Source organism: Poeciliopsis prolifica, unplaced genomic scaffold (genome assembly GCF_027474105.1).
Source record: "Poeciliopsis prolifica strain line A6 unplaced genomic scaffold, Auburn_PproV2 SCAFFOLD001, whole genome shotgun sequence".
Taxonomy (NCBI): domain Eukaryota; kingdom Metazoa; phylum Chordata; class Actinopteri; order Cyprinodontiformes; family Poeciliidae; genus Poeciliopsis; species Poeciliopsis prolifica.
The window spans coordinates 8194270-8219421 of record NW_026562376.1 but is presented as its reverse complement, the minus strand read 5'-3'; the positions used below and the strand labels follow the sequence as shown (position 1 = coordinate 8219421).

The following is a 25152-nucleotide window of genomic DNA, read 5'->3' as shown; positions in this document are numbered from 1 at the left end:
TTGTGTAACCGCTAAAAAACAACATTGAAGAGTTTTCAAAGAGGGTACCAATAACTGAGGCAGAACTCGCATGTGAATTTTTTTTAAAGAAATGTTTTTGCATGTGTAGGATATCCAGAAGTTCTATGCGAGACAATAAATAGAAATTTAAATATTTGGCATATTGGGGAGTCATCATTCTTGTGTAAAGATTGATCTCAGAAGTGTGTGTAATAAAAATCAAGAAACAGCTTAGAACATTAAAAGGAAACTCCAAAATTCAGATTGCCAAATCTCAAATATTTATACTGTCATTAAAAAAAGAAAAGAAATATTTTCTCTAGTTCATTTTCTTTCTTTTTGAAATACTGCTGTGTCTGAAACCCGAGCTGTATGATGTTTGTCTTGAGACAAGATGATATGAGCACCAGCTTATTCATGAAATGCCAAATGGTTATTGGCCAAGGCTGGATTGCACTAAAACCAGAATATTGTATCAGAGAGAGGCAGCTGGTAAGGAGTCAGAGCAGATTATCATATGAGAGAGGATGAGTGAGAAGAGAGGTGGGGTAGAGGGGGATGGAGGGTGGTAGAGACTGGAATGGAAAGCAGGGGGCGAGAGTGAGGGGTACATGAGGAGGAGAGAAGACGGAGAGATGGTCGCTGCGGGGCGGAGGGGATCATCCAAACTGTTCCGTCACTATCATAGCTTCCTCACCTGGTGGGAAAAGTGTGTGCGCTTAATAGAGAGGATTGCGGGTGTGGGTGGGTCCTCCGAGAGGTCAGAGGAAGATGCTGAGGCTCCACTCGTCTTCTCTCTGCAAAGGGCCCACCGCTGCTAGCAAACATCTGGCCTCACACTGATCACTCATATCCACCGGCAGGGAGGAGGAGCACTTCTATCTCTGAGCCACAGATAAAAAAAAAAAAAAAGGAGAAAAAACCAAGAAAAAAAACCACCCTCTCTTATCCACTCCTTCATATTTTTGTTTTTTCCCTCTTCTACCTCCCCTCACCATTTATCTACCTTTCCTTTTAGCCTTTCTCAGACTCTATGCTTTCTTTAGATAATAATAATAAAAAAGTTTTACAAAAAAAAAAAAAAAAACCTCTGACTTTATCCTTTCTCTGTAAAGATAAGCCACGGAGCAGCAGATAATTTGGGTGTGCTGTGTCTAGCAAGCTGGGGCAGACAAGACTGCAATCAGTGGGAAGAGGGCCAGCTTCCCCCTGCCTGAGCTCTCAGCGCCCCTACTGGCTGCACGCTGTGCCAATCAAAAGGCCGGGTGGGTGGGGAAAGCAGGCAGACATGCACGCTGATGTCACAGTCACATGGATTCTGGTGTGGTCATGCTCGGAGGCTGAGAGACGGAGCTGTGCTTGCTGGCCAGCTGCTGCTGAGACAGCAGTGGAGGGCTTTGCGCTGCTGATAGTTTCTCCGCTTATGGACGCGAAGCTTAATGATGTATTTTGTGATTTCAGCTATGAAAGGTAAGAGAAGGAAGACGCTCGTGTCATAAAGATAAACATGCACGTTTAATTGCGCTGCCGGAGTAACAAGTAGAGAGAAGTGCAGGCTCCGCTGCCTGCCAACTCCGTGCGCTGTGTTTTTTGCAGGGCATGTGGAGAGAGAGAGAGTAGCAGAGGGCTCCAGGTCGAATTTAAGATTTCTTTTATGCATGGATATAGAATATCTAAACTCTGGCGAATGCATTTGTAAAATATAGATTTTAATATTTTATATTTCTCGAAATGTGGTTTGACTTGAATATTTACAGTGTGTGATTTCTCGCTGCTATACTGTCGTGCGAGTGTGTGGAAACCACCGCGGGTGTAATCTCTTCGTGTCTGTCAAGAATCCTTGCCGAGTTCATCTGCAGAAGTTTCTCGTTTTCTGTTTCTTCTTTGTTTTGATTATTCATTTATTTAGTTAGTTTCTAAGTCACGTTTAATGTCTTTGTGTGTTTATTTATTTATTTATTTAAATCCCGTTCTTAACCCAGTTGTTTCAGTCCAGAGAGAGTGTGTGGCCGTGTTTGGGGGGCGGAGGGGAGCGGGCAGTGGCGCGGATGGCAGACTGTGATCCTTTTGAGTTGATACCGGCGCGTGGGTCTCCAAGTGCGTGCATACACGCCAGCGTGCGTGTGTGCTTTGCTCCACTGACCTATTTTTTTACGGTTGGATTGAGTGGGGGGGTTCTCGGGTTGTAGATGTGTGGTCATGAGAGCACCAGGATGGGTCCTCCCAGCCGCTGGAACGTTCATCCGCTCTGCCCATAATCTCAGCTCGTCCGGCCCCCCTCTCCCGCCCTCCTCCTCCCCCCCCCCATCATCCAGGCGCACATGTGCGCACACATCCCAACAGACTGACAAAAGTGCTGTCAGACAAACAGTGCTGCTCACCTCTCTCATGCATGCATGCATGCGTGCTTGGGTATGCCTTCATTGGCATGTTTTCACTCTCGTGCATGCATTCTCTTTTGCAGTGGAAGATGCGAGCGCGCACTCAAAAGTGGGGCTCATATTTGCACACTTTAATGATGATAATGAGCAAAAGGCAGCTGTCATTTTGTTATATGGGGAACAAGAAATCTCCAGTAATAATTTGATGTGTTGTCTTCTTCTCTTCTCACTTGTTCTATTGTTATTTTAAGTGTTTGCCTTGCTAGAATTATTGCTATTGTTCTTCTAATCTGGACTTCATACACACCAAAAAAAGAGACAGAGACAAAAGAAACTTAGATCTTTTTTCTTTTGATTTTGATTGTTTTTGTCTGTTTGGTCTGACTGGATTGGATATGCTTGATTTGTTGCTGTGTTGTACCATGTATTTCATTTATTCTTTAATTTTCCATCAACCTGGCCGGGTCTGGAGACCAGCCTTTGTCTATAATCCAACACATTTTCTTATTCTAACCGCTTCATTGATGGTTCACTGTCCCATGAAAAAAAGAAATCAAATCATACATTTTAACACATTACTTTCACGTCTTGGAGCTGTTGGAAAGTGTGTGACTGGCTGCTCTGATCACTTTATTTTATTTTTTTAATTAACGACAGGGAAATTCATTTAGGGAGTGAGAAGCTCAGATTTATTGAGGTCGATTATAAAAATCAGGAAGAGACATACCAACAAAACACCTTTTGACCCCTTGTCCTTTTTATTCATAGTTTGGATTGAAGCAAAGGTAGAAAAAAGGTTCAGTGTGTGGAAAGTAACTTCTCACGAAGCGGACTGTCTGAGCATGATTTATTTTATCCTTGCTTTATATATTGTGCGAAAATACTATCTCACTTGAAAAATATTTACGTTAATACACTTTCTCCCAAATATGCCATTGTAGTTCAGTTAATGTGTCCGTTTTGAGTTTTTGCATTCTCGTTTTTTTTCCGTAGATTGTTACACTGTAGTCTGCTAAAGATTGCTGGTGTCACAGCAGCACGCTGTGAAAATGTGATGGCTAAAATTTAAATATGAACAAGCAGTATAATTGGATGCTTATTCAAATGGCAGTGACAATTTCTTCCAGAAAATGGTCAGAGAATTGAATGAACTGCACAGTGAATTTCTGTTTTGCCACAAACTAACTAATTATGGTAAACTTATCGCCCTTTCGCTGCTCTTTGAGCCTTTCTGTGTCTTCTTGATATTTTCATTCTCTCAGCTTCAAAACAATGCAAATATATTACAACAACTGCGCCTGAGTCTCTGTGGCGTTCTCTCCCTTTCTATCCACCTCTCCCTCTCAGTTCAGCCTCTCTACCACACCACTGCCTCTCAAGTACCTAATTACCTGTAATGGAAACATCCCTCTCATTACCCCATGCAAATTAGCCATCCTACTCAGCACAATTAAGATGAAAATTCCAATTACATCATTAAAGAAAGTTCTTTGATGTTCGGGTAGAAAAGGTAAAAAGCGCTTCTTGTCCAGAGTGCATATAATTAACCCTTGGAAAAAAATAATAATAAAAAATGGGGGCGGGGGCAGCTCTGCTGTGCTTGTGGACAGCTCTCAGATATGTGATTTAGTTTGAGTGTGTGCTAGGCTGTGAGAAATGTGCTGGGGCCTTAGAGAAGATGAAGCCAAATGTCTTGTGATAGGTGCTTTAAGGCTACATTAACAAGCCTGTAAATATTTGTTGTAGATTTGGCACTCGTTGTCTCTTTCCATCAGCGGTCCATTGAAGTGCTGCACTACCTCGTGCTGCAGGCTCTCGCACATTAAAGGAGAGGTTAACAAGATTGGCTATTATCCAGTTAGGGACTGAGGACTTGAAGAGCCATGAGGGGGAAAACCATGTCTGATTAAGTTGAGGTTGCATCATCTACAAGAATTTGTAATTAACATCTAATATATTAAACACAAAAAATACACGTAGTGCTGTTACACAAATGTATATTAATATGAGCCAAAACAGTTCCTACAGAAATAAAAATGGGATTAATGTCGGTTCAATCTCGCTACACGTGGACCTAAATGTTGGTGTGACTCAGAAAGTTTGAGCACATAATCCATACAGGCAGAAAACATTCTGCCGCTGCACTAACAAATGGAAAAGTTGCGGTTTGGCCATCTTTTCTGCCTTTTAGCTGGCTGAGGAAGTGGAATGGTGTCCCCACAGGTTATTAAGGAGTGTGGGATGTGCCTGTCTGCGCTTTGTGCAACTGAGACAAACATCCTGGCTGCCTAACTGTGTGGAGAGGGGCTGGTTAATGAGATATTGGCTGCCCATTGAGAGCATGGATTTTTGATTTGGCAGCATGGAAGTTGGAAAGAGGGTGAGGTGCACTCTGGAGAGCAGAGGAGACTGATGATAAAGAGTAATATCTGAAAACCGATAGGATTTGTTTTTCTTTTGACTCAATTTTTTGGTATTGTTTATGAAGTCTGCAAAATTTTATGAGTCAATATGAGATTCTCATTCTTTCAAAGCCTTCTTTTATTATCATCTTATGTATTAAAGAAGAGAATAATGAAAAAATGAAATAAAAGAATAATGTTATTACTAACATTAATTTGAATTAATTTTCACTGACTTAAAAACATTTATTAGGAGCTTTTATATGAAAATCTGTCTGAGGATTTTTTTTAAACTCTTCTTTTCTTTATCGAGTAGTACAACTACAACATATTATCTTTAAACTCTTTTAGTACTATCTCCCTGCGTCCCAGGCATAACATTTACAGATAGCTAATTGTAGTTTTTCAAAATACTTGTCTGAAAAGAAATAACAGTGACATTCTTTTATTAATTTTTTAAGAATAGCGAAGCAAGACTATAGTATTGTGTTCAGTCAGCTGAACAGCAGTGCACAGTAACAATTGGTGGAGGGGCAGTGATAATTTGATTTGTGCTCCATACAGAACATAGAGTATTTAAGGTAAAGTCATTCTGCTGCTTTATGTGGTGTCTAAATGAAAAAACTTGAAAACATATCTGATGGAAAATTTAGGCAGTTTTGAAACCGTCTCAAACCACATAATAAAACCAGCTTATTATACAATTCAGCTTAACTTTTTTTTTCCTTCCTCCATGTGATGTTACTTTGTATTTTTTATGCTCGGTTGTTAATTAATTAAAAATTTTTTTGTTTTAATTCTATAAAATATTGGTTTGCTTTTTTGTTCAATTTGTCCTTTTTAATTTCTTTATTCAACTTCTGGAATAAGTGTTATGTTTTATTATTTTTTTAATTAATTGGAAGTGTTAGCTTGTTAGCTAATAGGCTTGTTAATAAAACAAGAGTTTGCTGCAGCTGACAATCATCTGGAAAAAGAACCAGGTAAAGCCTAATGCATGCCACGGAGAAGTCCGCTTACAGATGAGAACTATTCTGAACTGCAGAGAACAAATATTACTAGACAGGGAAATACCAACAAAACATTGAATCTTAAATTTTACTCACACCTCTAATCCCTAAAGCCGCGGCACTGAAGGGTAATAAATACCATCAGATAGCTGTATTGATTCCTGTGTGATTGTTTGGCTCATTTTCTGTCTCTCTAGTCTGCACCTTCACTTGAACAAAAATGTAGTTTCAATTTATTCTCCATAACCGAGAACAGTTCAAACCACATACAGTAAACCTTTACCTGGGAGTCAGCTCTGTCTGTCATATTGTCCTGTCAGTCACACCATATGATTTTGACAGATTTGTCCCATCACAGGCGAGGTTAAATGACTCCCAGTGCTCTGTGGCCAGTCGAGCAGCGGGGCATGAGAGACAAAAGTGGTTAGAAGCAGCTGTCGGCTTCCATGAGTTGATTTTTCTTCGTTCTGAAACATTCATTTCAAGTTCACTCTGGGTTCTCAATTTAGCTCTCCAGTCAGGTAAAACACCTAGCAGGGCTTAGTCAAATGCCTCTAACTTAGGGGTAATTTTCTACTTTACTTTCACTCAGTATTTCAGGAGTCACTTATAGATCCTTTGAAGTGTCTCCCTGTCATGCAGCATTTAACTGCTGATAGAATACTTCCCCTGTCAGCACTGGTTAGATAATCATACACTACAGTCCATTTTTTACTTTCATTTCCCCCCTCTCTCTCTCTTTTTCTCCTTTTAGCTTCCTCTGTAGAAGATGCACAGAGAATACAGATGTGGTGTTTTACAGCTCCTCTTCAGACACTGGAGTTTAGAATTGCTAGATCTTCTTGGTTTATTTATTGAAATTTGCTTATTTGATGAACACAAGCTCAATTATCTTAATTGTGTTGATGAAATAAATGCTGCCAGTGAGACATTAGAAATTGAAAGACATAACATTTATTCTTTCTGCTTTCACTTTATACACTTTGCCACTTGTGGTTTTGAAGTAACAGTGTTTAAAGAGAGAGAAGGGTGAAGTTTTATTCCCCTGCACTTTCATTCTGAGCATATTTCTTACCATCTGTTTTTTTTTTTTTCTCCCCTCTCCTTTTTCCTCTATGGGCCTCTGGAGGGCTGTCCATTGGCTTTTTGAAGTTGCATCAAAGAGGAAATGGGGAAGAAAAAGCATTATTGATTTTGCGTTTTGTCTGACTCAAACACTGAGGACAGAGAAATACAGAAGGAGCCAGGTGTTCGGCAGTGGGGCAGCTCTGTCTCTTAAGAGGGAGCCAGAAAGAGAACCCAAAAGACGCAGACGATAAGATTTACCAGACAACTATAACGCACCTTTCCCTGGAGTTCTTTACTCGGTCCTCTTACGTCAACTGCTCATTATCTTACAGTTGGAGACAAACTTTTGTCGGATAGCTTTACCACCACCTCATCCTCCTTCTCCTCTATCAGACTTTTCGAGTCCCAACGTCTGATGGTGCTCTACAGTTGACCTGTTTTTCCATGAAACTCCAAGCCGCTCTCAGTTGTAATCAGATCTCTTTGCAAGGCAAGCATGCTGGCAGCAGGCGAGAAGCCAGCAAGCGCTTGTATTGTTTGTGTGGGTTATCGCCCTCATCCTCCTCCTGCGTCAGCCCAGCGGTGGTGAGACAAGAGAGGAGCTCTTCGCTGGTGTTAATGTGGCCCAGGTTGTCTGAAAATGAGCTCTGGGTGATAGCTGCTGATAAGAATGTGTCGCCGTTCTGCTTCATTCAGCACTAAGGTGGGAGGTAGAGTCCGGTGTAGCTTCATTATTATGTATTTATTATTATGTATATAATATATATAATATATATTATGTATATATTATTATGTATTTCAAAATAAACTGTCTGTGGTGGCACATATACTTATTCTTTCAACTGAATTCAAAGGTGAATTTATTTCAGCTGTACGTAGAAAAAGAGAGATCTGTATTGTATTATTATTCAATATACACAGAGTGATATATTTCATGAACTTATTTTAATTGAATTACATTTATTTTAATTTGTCTTAATGATAATGGTTTTCAGCTATTTTAGTTTTGTTTGTTTTTTCAAGAAAATTAGAGGAATAACCAGGAGCAATATTTGTATTTATTTTTATTTGTGAGTTGGTTTGGATTCCTTTTGCATGAATTAATGCATTCAGTGCAGCATGACTCAGGTGATTAGCCGGTGGTGTTAAGGAACCCAAGTTGCTTTAAAAGAGGGCTTCAGTTTGGGATGTCTGTGATCTTCCTCTTGTCAATACTCTTTTGAGTCTCTATTAAGTTTTAAGAAATTTACTAACACAGTAATACACAGGTCTTTAAAGCAAGCATTTGTACATTTGATGTTGTGTGCAGGGGACAGGTACTGTCGGAGAACAAATTTTGCGGGACCAGTGACTTGAATTTTTGTTGGTTAGTTTTAAAATTTAATCTGAAAAGAGGAGTTGGACTTCTGAGCAGAAGACGATATCCTTTTTGTCCTTAGCTTAGGTCAACTGCATTTTATGTCTCTAACTAAGGAGTGGCTGAACTGAAGGAGGGAAAATGTTCGTATGTGGTGGCTCTTCAAAGTCTGACTCCAGCCACAGCCACAGGTTTTGTGATTCTCCCCAAAACCCCACACTTTTTCCTTCCACTCAACTTTTCATTGCTATTTTCAGTCTTCACTCTGATAGCCAGTTTATTGTAGATTTGGCCTTTTGTGTCCTACCGTCCTTGTAGGTATAAAAAAACATGTGCTGTAGTCTTTCTATGATTGTCTCAACATTTCTGCATGAAAGATATTTTTATGTCTCCTGTAGAATATGCAAATTTTCTGAGAAACTGAATTTCATATTTTCGGAATCCAGTCATTAAAAATAATAGCAATATATGCCTGATAGTCTGTGTGTGTACTGCAACAAGTTTTACTTTCCCTTTATGAGTGGAATTATTAAAATGGACTATTTTATGCTATTCAGTATAATCAGATCCACCTGTAGGTGGTTGGCTGAGGGGATTCTAGGTCAGAGGTTATGCCCTGCCAAGATGCTCTCCCCTCTGCTCCATGGAAAGTTGCTGTGGCTTCTCTGCATCCTGGCGAGGATGAAAAATGAGGAGCGCTTGGAATTTTGATGAAACAAGGGAACAGGCAGCGCTGTAACAAAGGTCGTTGCAACATGCGCTGTGCCGCTTGATTACAAAAAGGAGAGAAGTGTGTGTGGGGCGTTTGATTACATATCCCAGCAGAGGCCATTAGGGGTTCTTCTACTAGGATGCCATCATTTACACTCATCTGATCTGGTGTCGACACTAATGAACAAACAAAGTGTGCCGATCCTCCTGAGCACTAGGGGGTGCTCTTGAAAAATACAAATGATGTGAAGATTTGCTCCCCATAGTTACAAACTCCTTAACTTTACTTTCACTGCTGACTAGTTTGATGTTGCCACCAGGCAGAATTATAACAAAGCAAGTAAAATCTCACTGAAGGTTTTACTGCACAATGTCCGCCTCAACCCGACTGATGCATGAAAGGAATTTATCATGGTAGATAACAAAGAAAAATAGCCTTGCCTGAAAAATACTCTGCATAAGATAGATTTTTATGCACATGCATTTACTTGAAATAAAAGAAATGCTGCTTCAGTGCTAATTACAAAGATGAAAGGAAAGAAGAATGTGCAAGGCAATGAACTTTGTTTAAAGGCACAGCACATAGTTTATTCAGGGACGTGGTGCTTTAATGAAATCCAAACCCATTTATAGCCTCACAAAGTGTGATGGGATAGTGAAACTGTATTTGTACGGGCATAAACAATGAGATTCGCATTCATGCATCGGTCTCACTATCCTAATTTAGCAAATCAGGCATCAAAGGCAAGTGCATGGTGAGTCGTGTTTAGGATGAGGGTGTGCATCCTCCCTTGCTGGAGCAATGGGGTTAACAGCATGTGGAGAGATCCTTGACCCATCTGAGGCACTCCCCACACCCCCACTCTCCCTGCAATGTTGAATATCTGATTGCTGATTATGAGTTTATTCCCCATTGTGCTCAGGCTTTCGCACGTCAAGATCCGTCCCTACCCAACTGAACTGATTAAGGAGCTGGAAAACGGTGCTACAGCTCTCAGAAATTGCTGAAAGACTCTCTCAGAAAACCTGGCAATCTGGAGTGCAGCTGGCAATCACCCACCGCTGACTCTCTCGGAGGCTCTTTTTTGGGTTGTTTTGTTGTTTTCAAGTGGGTTTTCTGGCATATTGTTGTCTTTGTTCCCCAGGGCTTCTTGTTTCTGGATGAGAGCATTCCTAGTGCTGAGCACAGGTCCTTGTCAACCTGGATGCTCAGCCCAGCCTAGACCAGCATCGTCAGCAAAGACTGAGTTGCTTATGATCGGTCTCTTACAGCAGCCTAATTTGGGCCAAAACAAGAATTTTCATCATTCATTTAAAAACCCTCCTTTGTTCTTTTCTTAGCTCCCTGAATGCAACACATAGGACAAAAGCATCTGCGTACTGAAAAAAAGATAACTTTAAAAGTATTCTAATGTAAATTTTTGAGGGTTTATGTGCAGTTCAGTGGTTTCTGTCAAAAGAAAGAGTTTTCTAGTAAAAAGACAGCAGTAATGTTTCTATTTTGCTTGCAGGGAATCTGTCACTTGGCTACAAATCAGCTGCTGCCTTTTGCTAAGTTTTGTTTATGTCAATAGTTGGAGGGAAGAGAAAGGCGATCCTCTCCTCCCTTCTCCTCTCCAAGCTAATAGATGTTTAAAATTTTTTAATGTGTGACATGGGGACAACAGATGATAAATCTGCCTAAGTGTAGCAGGAGAATATACATGAAAAGCTTTCTGACCCAGCCCAGATGACACCCCTCTTTAAAAACATGTTATTAACAATTGTATAAATGCTTAAATATTTTTTGTTGTGCAGTAGAAATGCAAATATTATCTTGAATTATTTCTACTTTAGACTGACATATGTTATTGGCCTTATAAAAGAGGAATGATGTGTTGTGGATGTGTTTCCACAGTTTATAACCACTAAAACTTTCTGTAGTACCTACATAAGCTGACAGACAAAGTGCTGGAGTGACAAGATATATGGAGCATAGATCATTTGAGTGCTTCCCTTCCCCAACTTGATACTGCACACTGCTGGACCAAGTTTCCATTTGTGGTCCATTTGTGGTATGAAAACAAAAAAAAATTCCTCACTGTTGTTGCGTGCTGTGTGCTGCGTTCTTTTTTAGCACATTTGGGTCACTGTGAGGCCATGAACTCTTCACTCACAAGTCTGATTGCTGTCACATTTAATTAATAGCATAAACAACTGCAAAAAAAATTATTTCACCAAGAAATCTGAATTGAGTGTAAAGACCTGCTGTGTGATTGTAGCCCACTATCATCTTGTTTTCTTGTTACAGCAAAAGAGTAGGCTGTTCTGTGGATCCAAATTGTCAACTTACTACCAGATGATTTTTGTTGTTGTTTAACATTACCTTCTTATAAACAGGTCAGTCTTGTTGGTAGTCTAGATCTTATTTCCAAGAGGGAAAACTTTATAAAATCAGAGCTGACTTTAAAAAAAAAAAGCTGCTAAAGCACAAATTGGACATGAAAGGACAATTGTGTTTTACTTGCTTCAGTCATATTACAGATAAAGACATGAACACAACGTGTGCATTAACAACAGCAGGAATAACTTTTTTTTCTTTGGAATAGAAAAGGGGGAATTTTATTATTCTATGAAACGATGTGTGTTTCACACAATGTTTCATAGATCGATATTATCATAAAGGACTACAATATTTATTTGCTAATGTATTCTAGTGTCTGGAACTTACTATATGCATGTTAATAAGGTAGTCAGACTTTAGGAGAAAGTCTGACTGTGACAAGGTAATACAGACTGTTGTAACCACTGGGTTGATGAACTGAAAATAGAGGAGTATGTGGATTTAACACAACTGATGTCATTGCATTTTTTTTCATTGCTTGAAAACAAATATTACCACTGATTCATACGTTAGCTATGTGCTAATTGTTTTATTTTGAATGGGGAGTAGCATCTGCTGCAGATTAGAAAAGCTAAAAAGTATAGGAGTACTTTGTCATACAAATTCTAGTTAACTGGTTGTTAAAAATATGAAGAAAAGATATTGGGCTTTCATTACTTGAAATTTTATATTTATGGACCATATTGACTTAAAATGTTATCACAATATTTAGTTATAGTTATAAAAGGTCAAAACCAATATTGTCAAGAAATGCGTTAGTAGGTGGTGAGAAAGATGCCATGGGCCCAAGAATGTAAAATGACGTGAAGATTTAATAAAAAATGAACAGAAATTCCAAAAACATCCAAAACGATCTAGGCAGCACAGCTGAACAGAAACCAGAGCTCAACACTGGTAGGAACTGGTTAGCGAGTGGACAGCAACGAAACAGGATGAGATGCTAGACAGAATAGATACTAGGACCCGATGAGGTACAAAGAACACAGGTGGGGTTAAATACACAGAGGGTAATCACAGAAACGAGACACACCTGGGAATAATCAAGGGGAGACAGGACAACACAGAGACTCAGAGACACAAAAACCCAAAATAAACACACAGAAAACTCAAATCACGACAAATATCTTAACTGTCAGTTGGCTAGGACCAACCCCCAACATAAAAACAAATTATGAGAAAACAGTGACTGCCTCATCCTTCCTATATATATATAATATATATATATATATATATATATATATATATATATATATTTTTTTTTTTTTTTTGTAAATGGCATCACTTAAATCGATAGTGCCTTTGTTCTTATTGATAAAAATATAACTAATTGAAGCATTCCTGAGATTTAATTTTGTTAAGAATTTGGTTCCACAGAATATGCTCTTGTTTTCTCAGCATGTCTCGGATGTATCATCATCGATTTAGTTTTGCTGAGTGGATAAACTGAGGGTTAGAGGGAGAATGATCTCGACCTTGTTAGAATAGGTGAAGCCCGCCATATTAACCACAACATGCTTTATACCTTACCCACTTGAGTTTAAGAAAGTTGTTTTTTGATCTTTTGACATGATTACATTGGGCATTGATGCTTTGATCTCACCATAGATTTTTTCCCCCTATCTTTTGATGTTAGATTATTATAATTTATACATAAGGGATTTTGTTTTTTCCCTCTTTAGCCTTAGCAAACTTGAGTAAACACTGGCTAGATTAACATTGTATTAATTTACAACTTCTCATTAGTAAGCCCTAAGGTAATTAATCTGAGGCCAGGGCATATAGCCAGATAGACACTGTTCATATAATTTATTCCTTTCTGCTCATACTAAGTGTGAGAAAAAGTGTCTGATCAATTCATCCCTTAGATGTAGCTCTTTGAAGACATGCCGTATCTTATGAGAACACCACTGCAGTGTGTATTCTCTGGAAACTTGGGCTTGCAGACCTTGCAGATACGCTTCAAATGTTGCAGGGCATCATTTCCGGAATCTTTCTTAACATGCACAGTTCTCCATAAATAAATTAACTGTGTTCCTGCAAATAAATTTCACAGGTGTAAAATGTAAGGTATGTTCATAGGATAATTGCTTCATCTAAGTTTGAAATACTTCTAGGATGGAACTTATTTCAGTTGCAGTGAAATTAAACGTAGCCTGTTTCAGCTAAAATACCCAGCATGTCAGTTTAAAAGATGTTGGAGAGACTTTTTTTTTTTTTTTTTTGTTACTCAGTGGTGGAAAGTATAAACATAAGTTGAAGTTATTTAGTGATTCAGCTAAATTTATCTGATTGATCTACTGTCCCTCTTTCTATTTCTCATTATGTCAGAGCTTATTCAATTTTTAATATGTTAAATATGGGAGACTTTTAATACCTTTGTGAATTGCACGAAGTTGCTTAATTTAGTTGATTATACAACTGACTTACATAAGGCTTTTATTTTTTCTTCCCTAAACCACATAAGTTTGCATTTTTTTCATTTTGTTGTGGCCTTTTACAACAAAAGGTTATCAATTTTCAGCTTCTTTAAACATCATATACTACAAACTTTATAGCTGTTGATGTCAACAGTTTTGGCTAACTGCAAAAATGTTTTTCAAAGCAAAATAAATGGAGCAGCTTCATGTGCAAATTCCCCTTTTAATTTTAACTCTCTAAATAAACTGTTTTGAGAAGAAAATCCCAATCATCCTGTGTTGCTGAATAAAAACAAATATAGTCCAACCTCCAAAAAATGAATACAACTATGTCCAACCACTGTCCAGCTTTTTTTGTTTTTGGACAGGTTCACCTTCATTATGAAACTCCTACAACTTGGGGTGCAGAAGTCACAGAAAAAAAAAATTGTTTTAAGTGCAGTCAAATGCAATTTTACTGGTAGGTCTTGCTCCTCTTTGGGGTCTGTGAGATGTAGAGTAGATTTTATTTAAACACCTCAGTTTTCATCCGAGTCAATTTCAAATGTTCCATTTGTACTAAAAAACAAATATTATCCATAGGCAACAGAAATTACACGACTATTACTGATTTCTGTCATGTTCTGCAAGATAGATTTGATGTCACAATTACATGTCCCTCAAGCAACCACAAACGCTTCTAGTGATGAAGGGTTTATTTTTAAAACTACAGCAATGGCTTTCTGCAGATTAATTCCAGTATGTGGTGCTATTGTGGGAGAAACAAATTGGGCTTTATGGAATTAGTGTGTTTTCTGCCTAAATCCCAGATCTATTCCTGAAACATATGATTGTGGTTAATGTGATTGGATGCTTGAACATTGCTTTTGCATGAGAGAAAAAAAAACAAAACAAAACAAAGAAACAACCCCTTCCTCCCCTCCAAAGGAATTCATGTGGAGCTCAAAGTACAGTAGTGATATGTTTGTATACTCTTCATCGAACCAGGTGTGTTGTCCAAATACAAAATAGATGTACAGGACTGTCTGTGTTCTCCAGTGCTGGGAGACTATTTGCTGAAGGTCATTTGGGATCATAGCTTGCCATTAATAATTTCTGAAAGCATCCAACATCTCCATCTGTTCCAGTATATCTATCTCTCAACTTCAAAGACAAAGGCAGCATCTGCAGTTTAGAATTAAACCTGCCTCCAGGCGAAGATGCTGAAGGTGGGATTCTTTTTGAGCTCACGACTCTGGCTCTCAGGTCCATTATCTCCTACATTAACCAATTAGCATGTGTTTGCTCCTACAGCGTGAACTCATGATCACATAGGTACACAAAGACTCCCAAATGCCCAGTGGATGAATGTTGTGTTGACATTTCGGTGTGTGTCTTTCAGCTTTCATAGCTGAATCCTGAGGACCTGGATAATATACTAATTTTGCACATATGCTAAAAGGTTGCTGGCCTCGCTGCAGGGACCCAATTACCACCCTCCGTCATATTTAGCCAGTCACCATGACAAGGTATTTAACCAGGAAATTTATCATAGCTGATTTCAGATGAATCGCTTTGTGACGTAATAAAGCATGTTTGTGCTTTGAGCTCTTGAAATAACAGGTATCTCGCAATAAAAGCTGAAATAGATCTCCAGTGATCAGGTCACTTTGGATACGTGGGACTTCTGCGGGGAATAAATGGATGTTTTCACCGCTGCGTGTGCTGCCCGGGCCTGGTGGGCGCAGTGGGTGAGGAGGCAAGTGTCTGGCAGAGTGAAAGATGGCAGTGTGCAAGGAGAGAGTGTGCAAGCAGCTGAGGCTGTGACAGCAAAACAGTCGGGCTTCTGCTCCCGCTGCTTCAGCTCTCCCTGCCAATGATAGATCCTCACTTTGGATTTGTTAATAACACAAGCTATTATAGCCACTTCTCACAAAGATGCAGCAAATTAAGATGTTTTAGAAAAGAGTGGGACTATAACAATATATCCAGCTCACATGATGAGATGAAACATGGCATTTGGTTATAAGTATGACATAAGATGAGGGTTTAGCGATATCTTTGGGTTCCCTCAAGTCTTTGTCGACATTCAAAAAGTCTAGGTATGGCATGTCAATGTAAACAGTGTAGAATATTAAAATTCAGGTATCACCTATTTTATGTGTCGACATGTTTGCCTAATTCTTAGTCGACTAATATGACTCTTTTTCTCAAAAATAATAAATAGTTGAAAAATCTCAAACTGTGTTTTGAAAGAATCTTGAATAGGCATGGGCAAGTATATACAGTATGAGATTTTAACAGGATGTTGTTGAGAAGCAACACCATGGTTTCATAGCAACAGCACAAAACTTAAAGCAAAACCACACAGGATGATCCAAATGTTTCCCTAACAGAATGCACCTTGCAACCTATGCTAACTGAATCCTGAAGAGAAGTAATTTTTCTATAACACTTTCCCTAAAATAATTTCAGAGAAATAAACAAAGATTTTCGCCTGCTTAATAAAATCAGCAGAAAGTCATGAGTGCAGTTTGGACTCATGACTTCCTTCACGTGTTATTTGCTGATGTAGCACCTGTGTCCATGAGTATCTTCAGTACCTTGCACCCCTGAGCTGCTGTACTGTACTGCAGGGCTGCCCAGGAAGTCTACTCAAATCATCATCAGATTCAAACTGCTTAGCCTGGCTAATTTGAATTTCACATCTCTGCTGACTCATAGCCCTGTCAGGACCTTTTTTCTTTATCATATCTATGCCTCTGGTGGAGTCTCCCTCACAAGCAATAGAAATTAATTATCCTGATAAGAAACGGAACCACAATTACTATGATTTTTGTCAAAGATTTACTCGGGGCTTAATCGTCCTATCTGATTGGGATCATGTTACATTTCTATACCGTCTTCTTAAAGGTAGAATTTTGCTATTATTGTACCATTTTTTGTCAGGATTTAATAGCTTTGTCAGAGCAGACGAGTGAGATAGCAGGAAATGATCCTGGCTGATGACACCTTCGGAGTAGTTGAGTAAGAGCAAGTGTGGCACCGTGCCGGCCGCAGCTCTGCACAGCAACTCAGATCAGCACGATAAAAAAAGGGGACTGATTGAGTTCTCTATGTCCACAGGAAGCTGAGCATTGGGGTTCAAGGTTATCTGGACAAATCAGACTCCTGTTTCCATTCATCCCTTCCCCAGCCATCAGCCAACCCTTCCTGGGCAAACCAGCAAATTAGCAATTCTGATGTCTGCTTGCAGGTCTAGCAAGGGAATGCCTGTGAATCCTAATGTCATGATTAAATTTTCATATCTGTCCAGAGGAGCTGCTGCATATACAATCTATGCATCCTCCTTTTATTTTTCAGCACTTTAACTAAGGCTGTTGAGTTGGGCAAACATAAACCCTTCAGTAGGGTTAAATAGACAAGGCCAAGGGAGTTTGATCCTTCACTCAAATCATTCAAGCCTTTGTCTCTCCTGATTTATAATTAATGTAGTGAACTTGTATGAATACCAGACAGTGTGCCTCATTTCCTGAGCCTGCTGCAGAGAATGTGTATAACAGGGAACCTCGATCCAAACAGCAAGCCAGACCTGGTATAACCATTATGTAAGATGGCCTTATCAGGCGCTGCCTCCTGCCGAGCCCCGGCCCAGCTTCCCTTCACTTCCCCTCAACAGTTCTCCCAAAACATGGGCCTTCATTAGCAGGGCTAAATATCCCCGTTCTCTGCAATCTCTATCATTTCTTGCCTTGAGGCAATCCAATAATTACCTGTTCTCGTTCCCCCCTCCTTCTGGCCAGCAGGGAAGTGTCCTGACGTGCATTAGTTTGCATGAAATATTATCAGAATATTGCACATTTCTTCAACCTGCAGCCTCTGACACAGGAAATACGGAGTTGCAGAAGCAGTGATTGACAGATGTCTGTCTTTTATGTTCCTCGGAGAATAACTGCTTTGTTCTGGAGTTACAGCAAGGATTCTGAAGGAAGGAGGAATGGCGTAATGTGTATAAAGGCTTTTGTTGCTTTGTTTAACCTTCCGTCTGCCATTAGTTTCTATGCTACAGTGCAGTTCTTTCATACCTTCGGTATAGTTACAAAGGAACTCACAATTTTTAGGTTAAATTGGTGGATCCGTGAGCGTTTCCATCTGAGAAATTATCATTTTTTCCCCCCAGAATATCACATCTGTTTTTGCAGGGTTTCAAAAAGAGAGCACACAACGGCTGAAGGGGAAATACATTTTTAGTAATTACAGTCAGGATTTTGGTCAAAAGGTCGTGAATTCAACTTTACATATTCTGCTTCATATTATTCATACAGCAATCTGCTAATATTCACTGGCTGTGGATCAACAGAGACATGCATTACTGTTAAACCACAAGGTGTAAGAAACAAAATGCCTCTAATTAGTAAAAAAAAAAGTCTAATTCTTTTATTTGCTGAAAATACACATCAAAATAAATCATAAAAACACGTAATTTATTGCCGTCTTTAGGAGGGAATGTCATGCTTGGAATTTGATGAACATCTTCTAAGTTTTATGAAAGCAAATCCACTTAGATGACATGATTATTGGTAGCCAATTTAAAAAAAGGCATATTTAAATTTCAATCATGGTTGCTTATTGACATTTAAGAAAAGAATATGCAAAGAAAAGGATCCTTCTGATTCTGAGTTTGCTGTCGACACATGAGCTAAAACCCTTTCAGTGTCTCGACTCGCTTTGCTGCAGGAGGCAGTGATCGTTTTGGACTTTGTGACGGTCACTTTAATCTCTAATGAAGGCTCGTCCCTGGCTCTTCTCAACTCTCTGATAGCGGAGCAGTCACAAACAGGCCTGTCAGGGGGATTGCAGCGCTAGCTGTACAAATGGCAAAGAAAACCCTAGGGACCGAGCCATGCTTGCATTATGGTCCAATTCAGATATACTGAGCCTTGGAAAAGACAGACTATCATATGAAAAAATTCCTCTGCTCTGTCTCACCAGCTTACTGTGTGACTAAATCACAGCAAACCGTCAGACTTGCTTTTAAATTAAATGTTGCACATATTACTGTGCCTATGTGAGATCTATTACTGCATTTTTCTGTCAGGTGGTCAGCATGTATTTCATTCTCTGTGCTGGAACTGAAACACCATCAGGTATATTAGATCTTCAAATGAACATTCTGCTTTTGAGTTTGCGTCACAAATTGACCATAAAATCAGCGCTCCTAGATTCAGTCACAGCATTGTTTTTCTTGTGCACGCTGTTTAGTTTCACAGCATTACCATACAAATCAAGACAATTTTGTGTTTAACATCTTGTGCACGATGTAAATGTGAGCTCAAAAGATTCTGTGAAACTGATAACTGCTTTGCTCTGTGTTCTAACACATCCTGCGCTGATGCAGCATGCGCGACAGCTGGTTAGTAATTAGAATAATCTTCTCCCTGGTAGTGATTTGGCTTTTCACGACTGCAGCTTACCTCAAATTGAAACAAAATTTATAGATAAATGCTTTCGCTGTTCCAACAAATTATGCCGCTGTAACTCAGAGGAGAGCCAAGTTGTTCGTTGGGCCGGTAAAAGAGCAATCAGAGTAAACAAACAAAGTGCTTCCTAAGTGCTGTCAGATTAATAATGATGCTACCCAGTGGTGAGGATACAAATAGTTTCCCAGCACACTCTGCCCCACATGATCACAATAATTATAGATAACATATAATTATCATATTATGTATTCATTACAGATTATCATGATAATTAAAGCTTGCTTCAGGATTGCCAGTTTCACTGCGCTGCCAAAAAAGCTGGGGATTGCTGTGCAAGAGTGAAACTCATACCTTTCACTGTTCCTTGAACATAGAAGAATGCACATTAACAGTTAAGTGGTAGGTTGAAGCTATATACATGTGATACATTGTTTTGCTCTGTGCATCTGTCAGATGTTACTGGGCAAATCCCGACGTGGCGGATAATCTGTCACGGAGAACATATAAGCCTTTCTTATGCACAGCAGAGATAAGAGACGGCCATTTTATTAGGGGAGCTGCCGCTCCGACATACTAGTGCGTTACATGCCTCTGGGAGCGCATCCGAAACCTGTCCTTTGAATGACACAGCTCAAGCTTCCTCAAAATGGACGCACAGATGGTTTGAAGATCTAACCTGGTAGATATCACCAGCTACGTTTCAGGTGCCTAATGACAGGAGTTAAATATTTTCACATTGGATGCATGCCAGCTAGTATGCTGAAAACAGAGACCAGCTGTTGGTAATGAATTTAAATCATTATCCTCAATTCAAATGTTAACACTTTAATATTTGGATTTAAAATAGTCTTTAAAATAGACTTTAAAATACTATTAGTTTATAAATCACTGAAAGGCTTAGCGCCCGAATACATTAAAGATCTGCTGCTGTTGTATCAACCTTCCAGACCTCGCAGGTTTTTAGTCATCAAATTACATTGATCCCTGATTTTCGCAAATTAGATTGGATTTGAGTCCAGGTGACAAACCGGAGTCCCTGTCTTAGTTTGTCAAAGTTGAACATCTTTGATTGGTTGTTGGGTTTGGACTGCTGTACTATTACTGCTTCTGTAACTTCACATGGATAGTTTCAATTGAAAATTAATTTATATTTTTAAAATGCAATTTTGCCAAGTGAACTGTCAGGCATACACCCGGTCAGTCAAGAAAAGAAAGCCATCATTGTTCTTTCCACTAAATTCGGCTTGCTTCAACTCATGAAGGGTGTTGCATTTCCTGACTCCACCAGAGAAAATGTCGAAAGCTGTTGTGGCAGCTGCTTTTGCCTCACAGGATTAGATCTTAAACTCTGACCAAGCACCATTAGCAGCTATTTATGTAACCACCAAAGAGTTCCGCTTCACCTGAAAATGATGCTCCGCTTCCTCATTCAGATGGGAAACAGTTCCAACATCGATGTATATTGACAGTGCACTTGCTGCTTACTTGCTACAGCTCCGTGTGCATGCTTTGTTTGGGATGCATAAATCTTCTTCGGCATGTTTTTTTTGAGCGAGTACAGCATTGAGCTGAATTTGCCTATTTGCAAAAAAGTGTTTTGATAAGCTTGAGTACTTTGGCGGAAAAACATGATTCCTGGTTCATTTATCACTTAAACCTGTGAATACCTTCCAACCTTTGTGTATGTTTTTATGTGTTCCTAAAATGATCTTGTCCTACATCACAGGAACTCTAAAATTCAAATGTACAACTATATGTCTTGTCTGCCTTCTGTAGAAAGTTTTTTTTTACCTTGTAACAAAATTTCAAAGGAAAAACAACCTCAGTATATATATATTAAAAAAAAAGGTCAGGAGCTATTTTATAATGGGTCTCGTGAGCTTTTCCGAAGTCATTCAGTGTCCTAAGAGGAGCTAGGGTTGCAGTGACACAAGTGTGATGTAAGATGTTCTTTTGTTTTTTTGGTTTTTTTTTTGTTTATTTTATTTTATTTTTTCCTTTTTTATGCTAGTGTCGAACCACATCACTGAGAAGTGTCGCCCTGCACTGGCTGTTCTATTTCTTTCTGCCTAAATGTACAGAGAAAAACAAACAGAGAGTTTGCCTGTTTCAGCGTGGCAGAGGTGAAATGAACGGTGCTCATTCCCCCACGTGTCCCCTTCACTTTTCTTACATAACAGCTGCTAAGCTGGAGCTGGCAAAAATTAAAGGTCAGCTGGTTTTTGGGACAGTGGAACTGTTTGCACCAGAAGAATAAATTGTCAGTCACAGGCAAATATCTGTTGATTGTTTTTTTGTTTGTTTGTTTGTTTTGTTTTTTATGACTCTATATACTCCGCTTCTGTTTTTTTTCCTTTTACATTTCCCTTGCAGTTCCCGCTTTTAATTAATTGCTTTCAAATGTTTTGAATACGCTGAATGTTTCCATATCTTAAGGAGCACTCAAGCAACTCTTGTTGTTTGTAGATATTGAATTTACACTTTTTTTGTGACATACAACTACACTTAATGGAGCTAGATAATTGTTTTAAATATTAAATTGATAACACGCTGGCCATATGTATAATTTTTGTTCAGGATTCACTAAGTAGTGAGAGTTTAAATGTTCTTCGTTCAATAACAGCTTCCATACTGAAGAGTTCTGTTATTAACCTGACATAGTAGAGCTATACTATGGAGAGCTCATTGAAAAAAAAAAAAAAAAACTACTGATTTCAAATTTTCTAACTAGCCAGTCATCAATCAAAGCTGATAAAGATGGAAACAGCCCGGTTTCTTGGTTCATTGTTACTTTTCCAGTGTTTTTTTTTTCTTTTAATTGGTCCCTTTGCATAAACTATGTTGCTTTTCTCCAGTTAGCACAAAAAAACAATTTATGTGACCTTGTTTTCATCTCATTTTTTCTAGAGACTGCAAGTACTCAATGTCTATTCTGCTTGAAAAAAAGCATCATCTTGCCAAATTAATAACCACAAAAACAACCAGCACTTGCTGAACTTTATTGACAGTGCAAGTGAAAGCCAAATTTAGTTTGCTGTTGGATGTATCCATCTCGGTGCCGTCAACTCTTTTCATTCCCCACCTTTGGTTTTGATAAAAAGCAAAAAGCCTTGTCAATCAGGCGAACTAATGGGAATGTGCATTTTGTAATTCCCTCAAAGGGAATGGTAAATTGAAAAGAGTTTGCAACCTTTTAACACACTCACATACACCAGCGCTGACAGTCGAGCTCCATTATCTGACAGCTTGGAGAGGTTAAAAATAACTGTGCTTGCAGCAAATTAGACGTATCATTTGGCTTCTAAGTGAGAGATGAATCTTTGTGTGGATGCTCCTGCCATGCCGTGACATGGGGGCAATACATCAGGCTGTGTTTGCCTGTCTTTCTCATAAACTCCAAATGGAATTGTAAACAGATGAAGCAATTTTACACTAAATGTATTCTCTCCGAGTTGCTCCCATGCTGCGGAGAGAAGCCCAGCAGTCATGGATACATGCATGTCTGCCCCATGCACTCTCGAGCCAAAGTCTATAAATCATAATTTGGCCGCCTTTAGGAGTATTGCTATCGCTCAAAGCCAGTCCCTCGAGGACGTTATTCTGCGGGAGGGGGGTGTGAGTTTTTTTTTTTCTTTTTATCACATGATAAATCTTATTTCATAGGCTGCTGAAGATTTCTCACTGTGTTATATCTGTTTTCACAGATAAACTCAGATTAACACATGCTTTACAATAGGCTCTCCATTGGTTAAAAAAAAAACAGCGCTACTTACATTTTAAGTTTTCCATGTCACTATGTTGGATGTAACAAGTGCATGTTTTATTTTGTGAGGTGTCACAAGATGAGATTTCAGTTTCCCATTTAAGGCAGCGAAGAGAAGTGGGATCCCAGTTACAATAAGGTAAGTAAAGAGATTTCGAAGGGGATTAGATGACAGCTGAGGTGTATCGTTTCTTCTAAATACTGAACAGGATCATTGTTTATTCATGGATTTTTAATCACTTACTTGAGTAAATGCTGGAAAGATGATCCTCGTGTCATCTTGTCTCACAAGGAACTTTCTTGTACCTTCATGTGTTTGAAGCCTACTTGATTTATCGGCGTGTATTATCACGCCCACCTGGAGTTTTAAAGTGCACGCATTTACCAAGAACTGCGTGGCCCCGACTCAGTCTACTCGACGAGGTTTATCTCATCCCGTGCAACTGACAGGCATTGATGTGATACAGGGATAAATGCCTCAGATTGATGGAAATAAAGCCAACCCAACTGTTCCCCTGCCGTGCATCGCTGATACATGAGACTCCTGTCTCTCATTAAAGGAAGTAAATGCTTTAGGCAGCTTCCCTGCATAAACATCAGCATTATGTTTGGGTATGTGCGCGTGTGTTTGTGTGTGTACATGTGCATGTGCATGCAACTGTGTGTGTATGGATATGGTGCTGTCTATGATGTGTGAATCTGTTTTGGTTATTTTGCATCTCTGTAATCTTTCCCTCCCTCCTTGCACAATATATTTTCAGCAGCTATGAATGGGCAGGAGGAAAACTTGCAACAGATTCTAAACATCATTTGTTGTGGTATTCAATTACATTAAACAGTGTGCAATACAACTGACTAACCTTCAGCTGTTGTTTTAAACAGTGCAGGATTATGACAAAATCAAGTCTTTGTACTTATCCTAGGCTGGTATTTGTTTCAGGCTATATCAAGGTTTTTTAATAAGCGATAGTTTTAAAATCACTATATTTTCTGCCATGCCTTTCTTTCCCCTCAGTAAAATGCCACAGAAAATGCTGGAGAGACCACAGTTTTCCCCTCCCTCACATATTGCTGTGCACTACCGAACATCGCGCAGAAAGAAGACTTAAGACATTTTTTCTCGCTAAAAAGAAAGATCAGTTGAGCTGTTTTATATTTCCCACTGTGAAAAATACCACCCACCACTCTCACTGTTACTGTGTTTTTAAAACTATGAATTGCACATATGTTTAGCAGCAGACTGAAAGCTTGTTACCTGAGGACATAGCCTGACTAATTACCGTGCAATACCAAATCTATCGTTCCCTCACTCCCAAACCAAAATTTTGGATCAAAGTTTGGTAAAATAAATTGCTTACATAGTGCACCTAATCTACAAAAGAGATGAAATTTTAGCTGTGAGATAAATAGAAGTGAGAGGGGTCTCTATTGTGCTTGCATCACAGGCAATCCGACTGTGGGTCTAAATTTTCGGGAGCTCGTGTTAACTCTATATTTGGATTTCCACTGGAGTGGATTAAGGATTCTTTACTGCAAACCCACGGGATTCTTGGAGACATAAAAGAGGAGACTGTTTGCATCCATGCTGTACAAATAATTGCAGGTTTCAAATAGAGTGTAATTTCAAGCACCAGCTATAAGGGGGTGTGTGGGCTTTGATGTACAAAATCCACAGTTCATGGGGGATTATCACCCCAAAGGTTAGCAGCTGCTAATTACAGGAGATTGGTTATACATATCTAACAAGGCACGAAGACAGCCTTAATAAATGTGAAGATTCATCAGAAATGAGGATAAGCAGCGACATGTACAGTATTTGAATTACAGCGAATTGATACCCTATAAAGCCTTTCTTTCTCACAGTGGGAGAAATTGTCTTTCTTCCTAAAATTATAGCTAGTGCAGTTTGAATTCTCGGTTTATTTGTGAATGCATGATTTCTGCAATCATATAAATTAACCTCTCAGATATTTCTACAGTGCCTCTTGCTGCAGTAGTTTCTTTTTCCACTGTATTTTGCTTGCAGCATTCAGTGCCGCATTACCATAATCCTTGGTTCCTTTCCACAAACCACCACTGGCTAAATGAATCCATTATTTTTGCCTGCAGCCAAAAACATGCAACATAATGCAACACATTGAAGGGATTGAAAGTTGTAATAGGGCACACATTTTCAATATAACATTTTTTTTTTCTTTTTA

General features: G+C 39.1%; 1 protein-coding gene across 3 annotated transcripts in view; it reads left to right on the top strand.

The window, feature by feature from the left end:
- Nucleotides 1-25152, top strand: part of roraa (RAR-related orphan receptor A, paralog a) — a 199008-nt gene that overhangs the window by 147342 nt on the left and 26514 nt on the right. Inside the window, exon 1 of one of the 3 annotated variants that reach the window (XM_055038750.1) lies at nucleotides 1130-1470. The exons of the other annotated variants lie outside the window; for them this stretch is intronic. Coding sequence (XP_054894725.1) covers nucleotides 1440-1470 — 31 coding nt within the window. The 5' untranslated portion in view covers nucleotides 1130-1439. Of the gene's footprint in view, nucleotides 1-1129; nucleotides 1471-25152 lie in introns of those variants that run through there. 3 annotated transcript variants of the gene reach the window in all.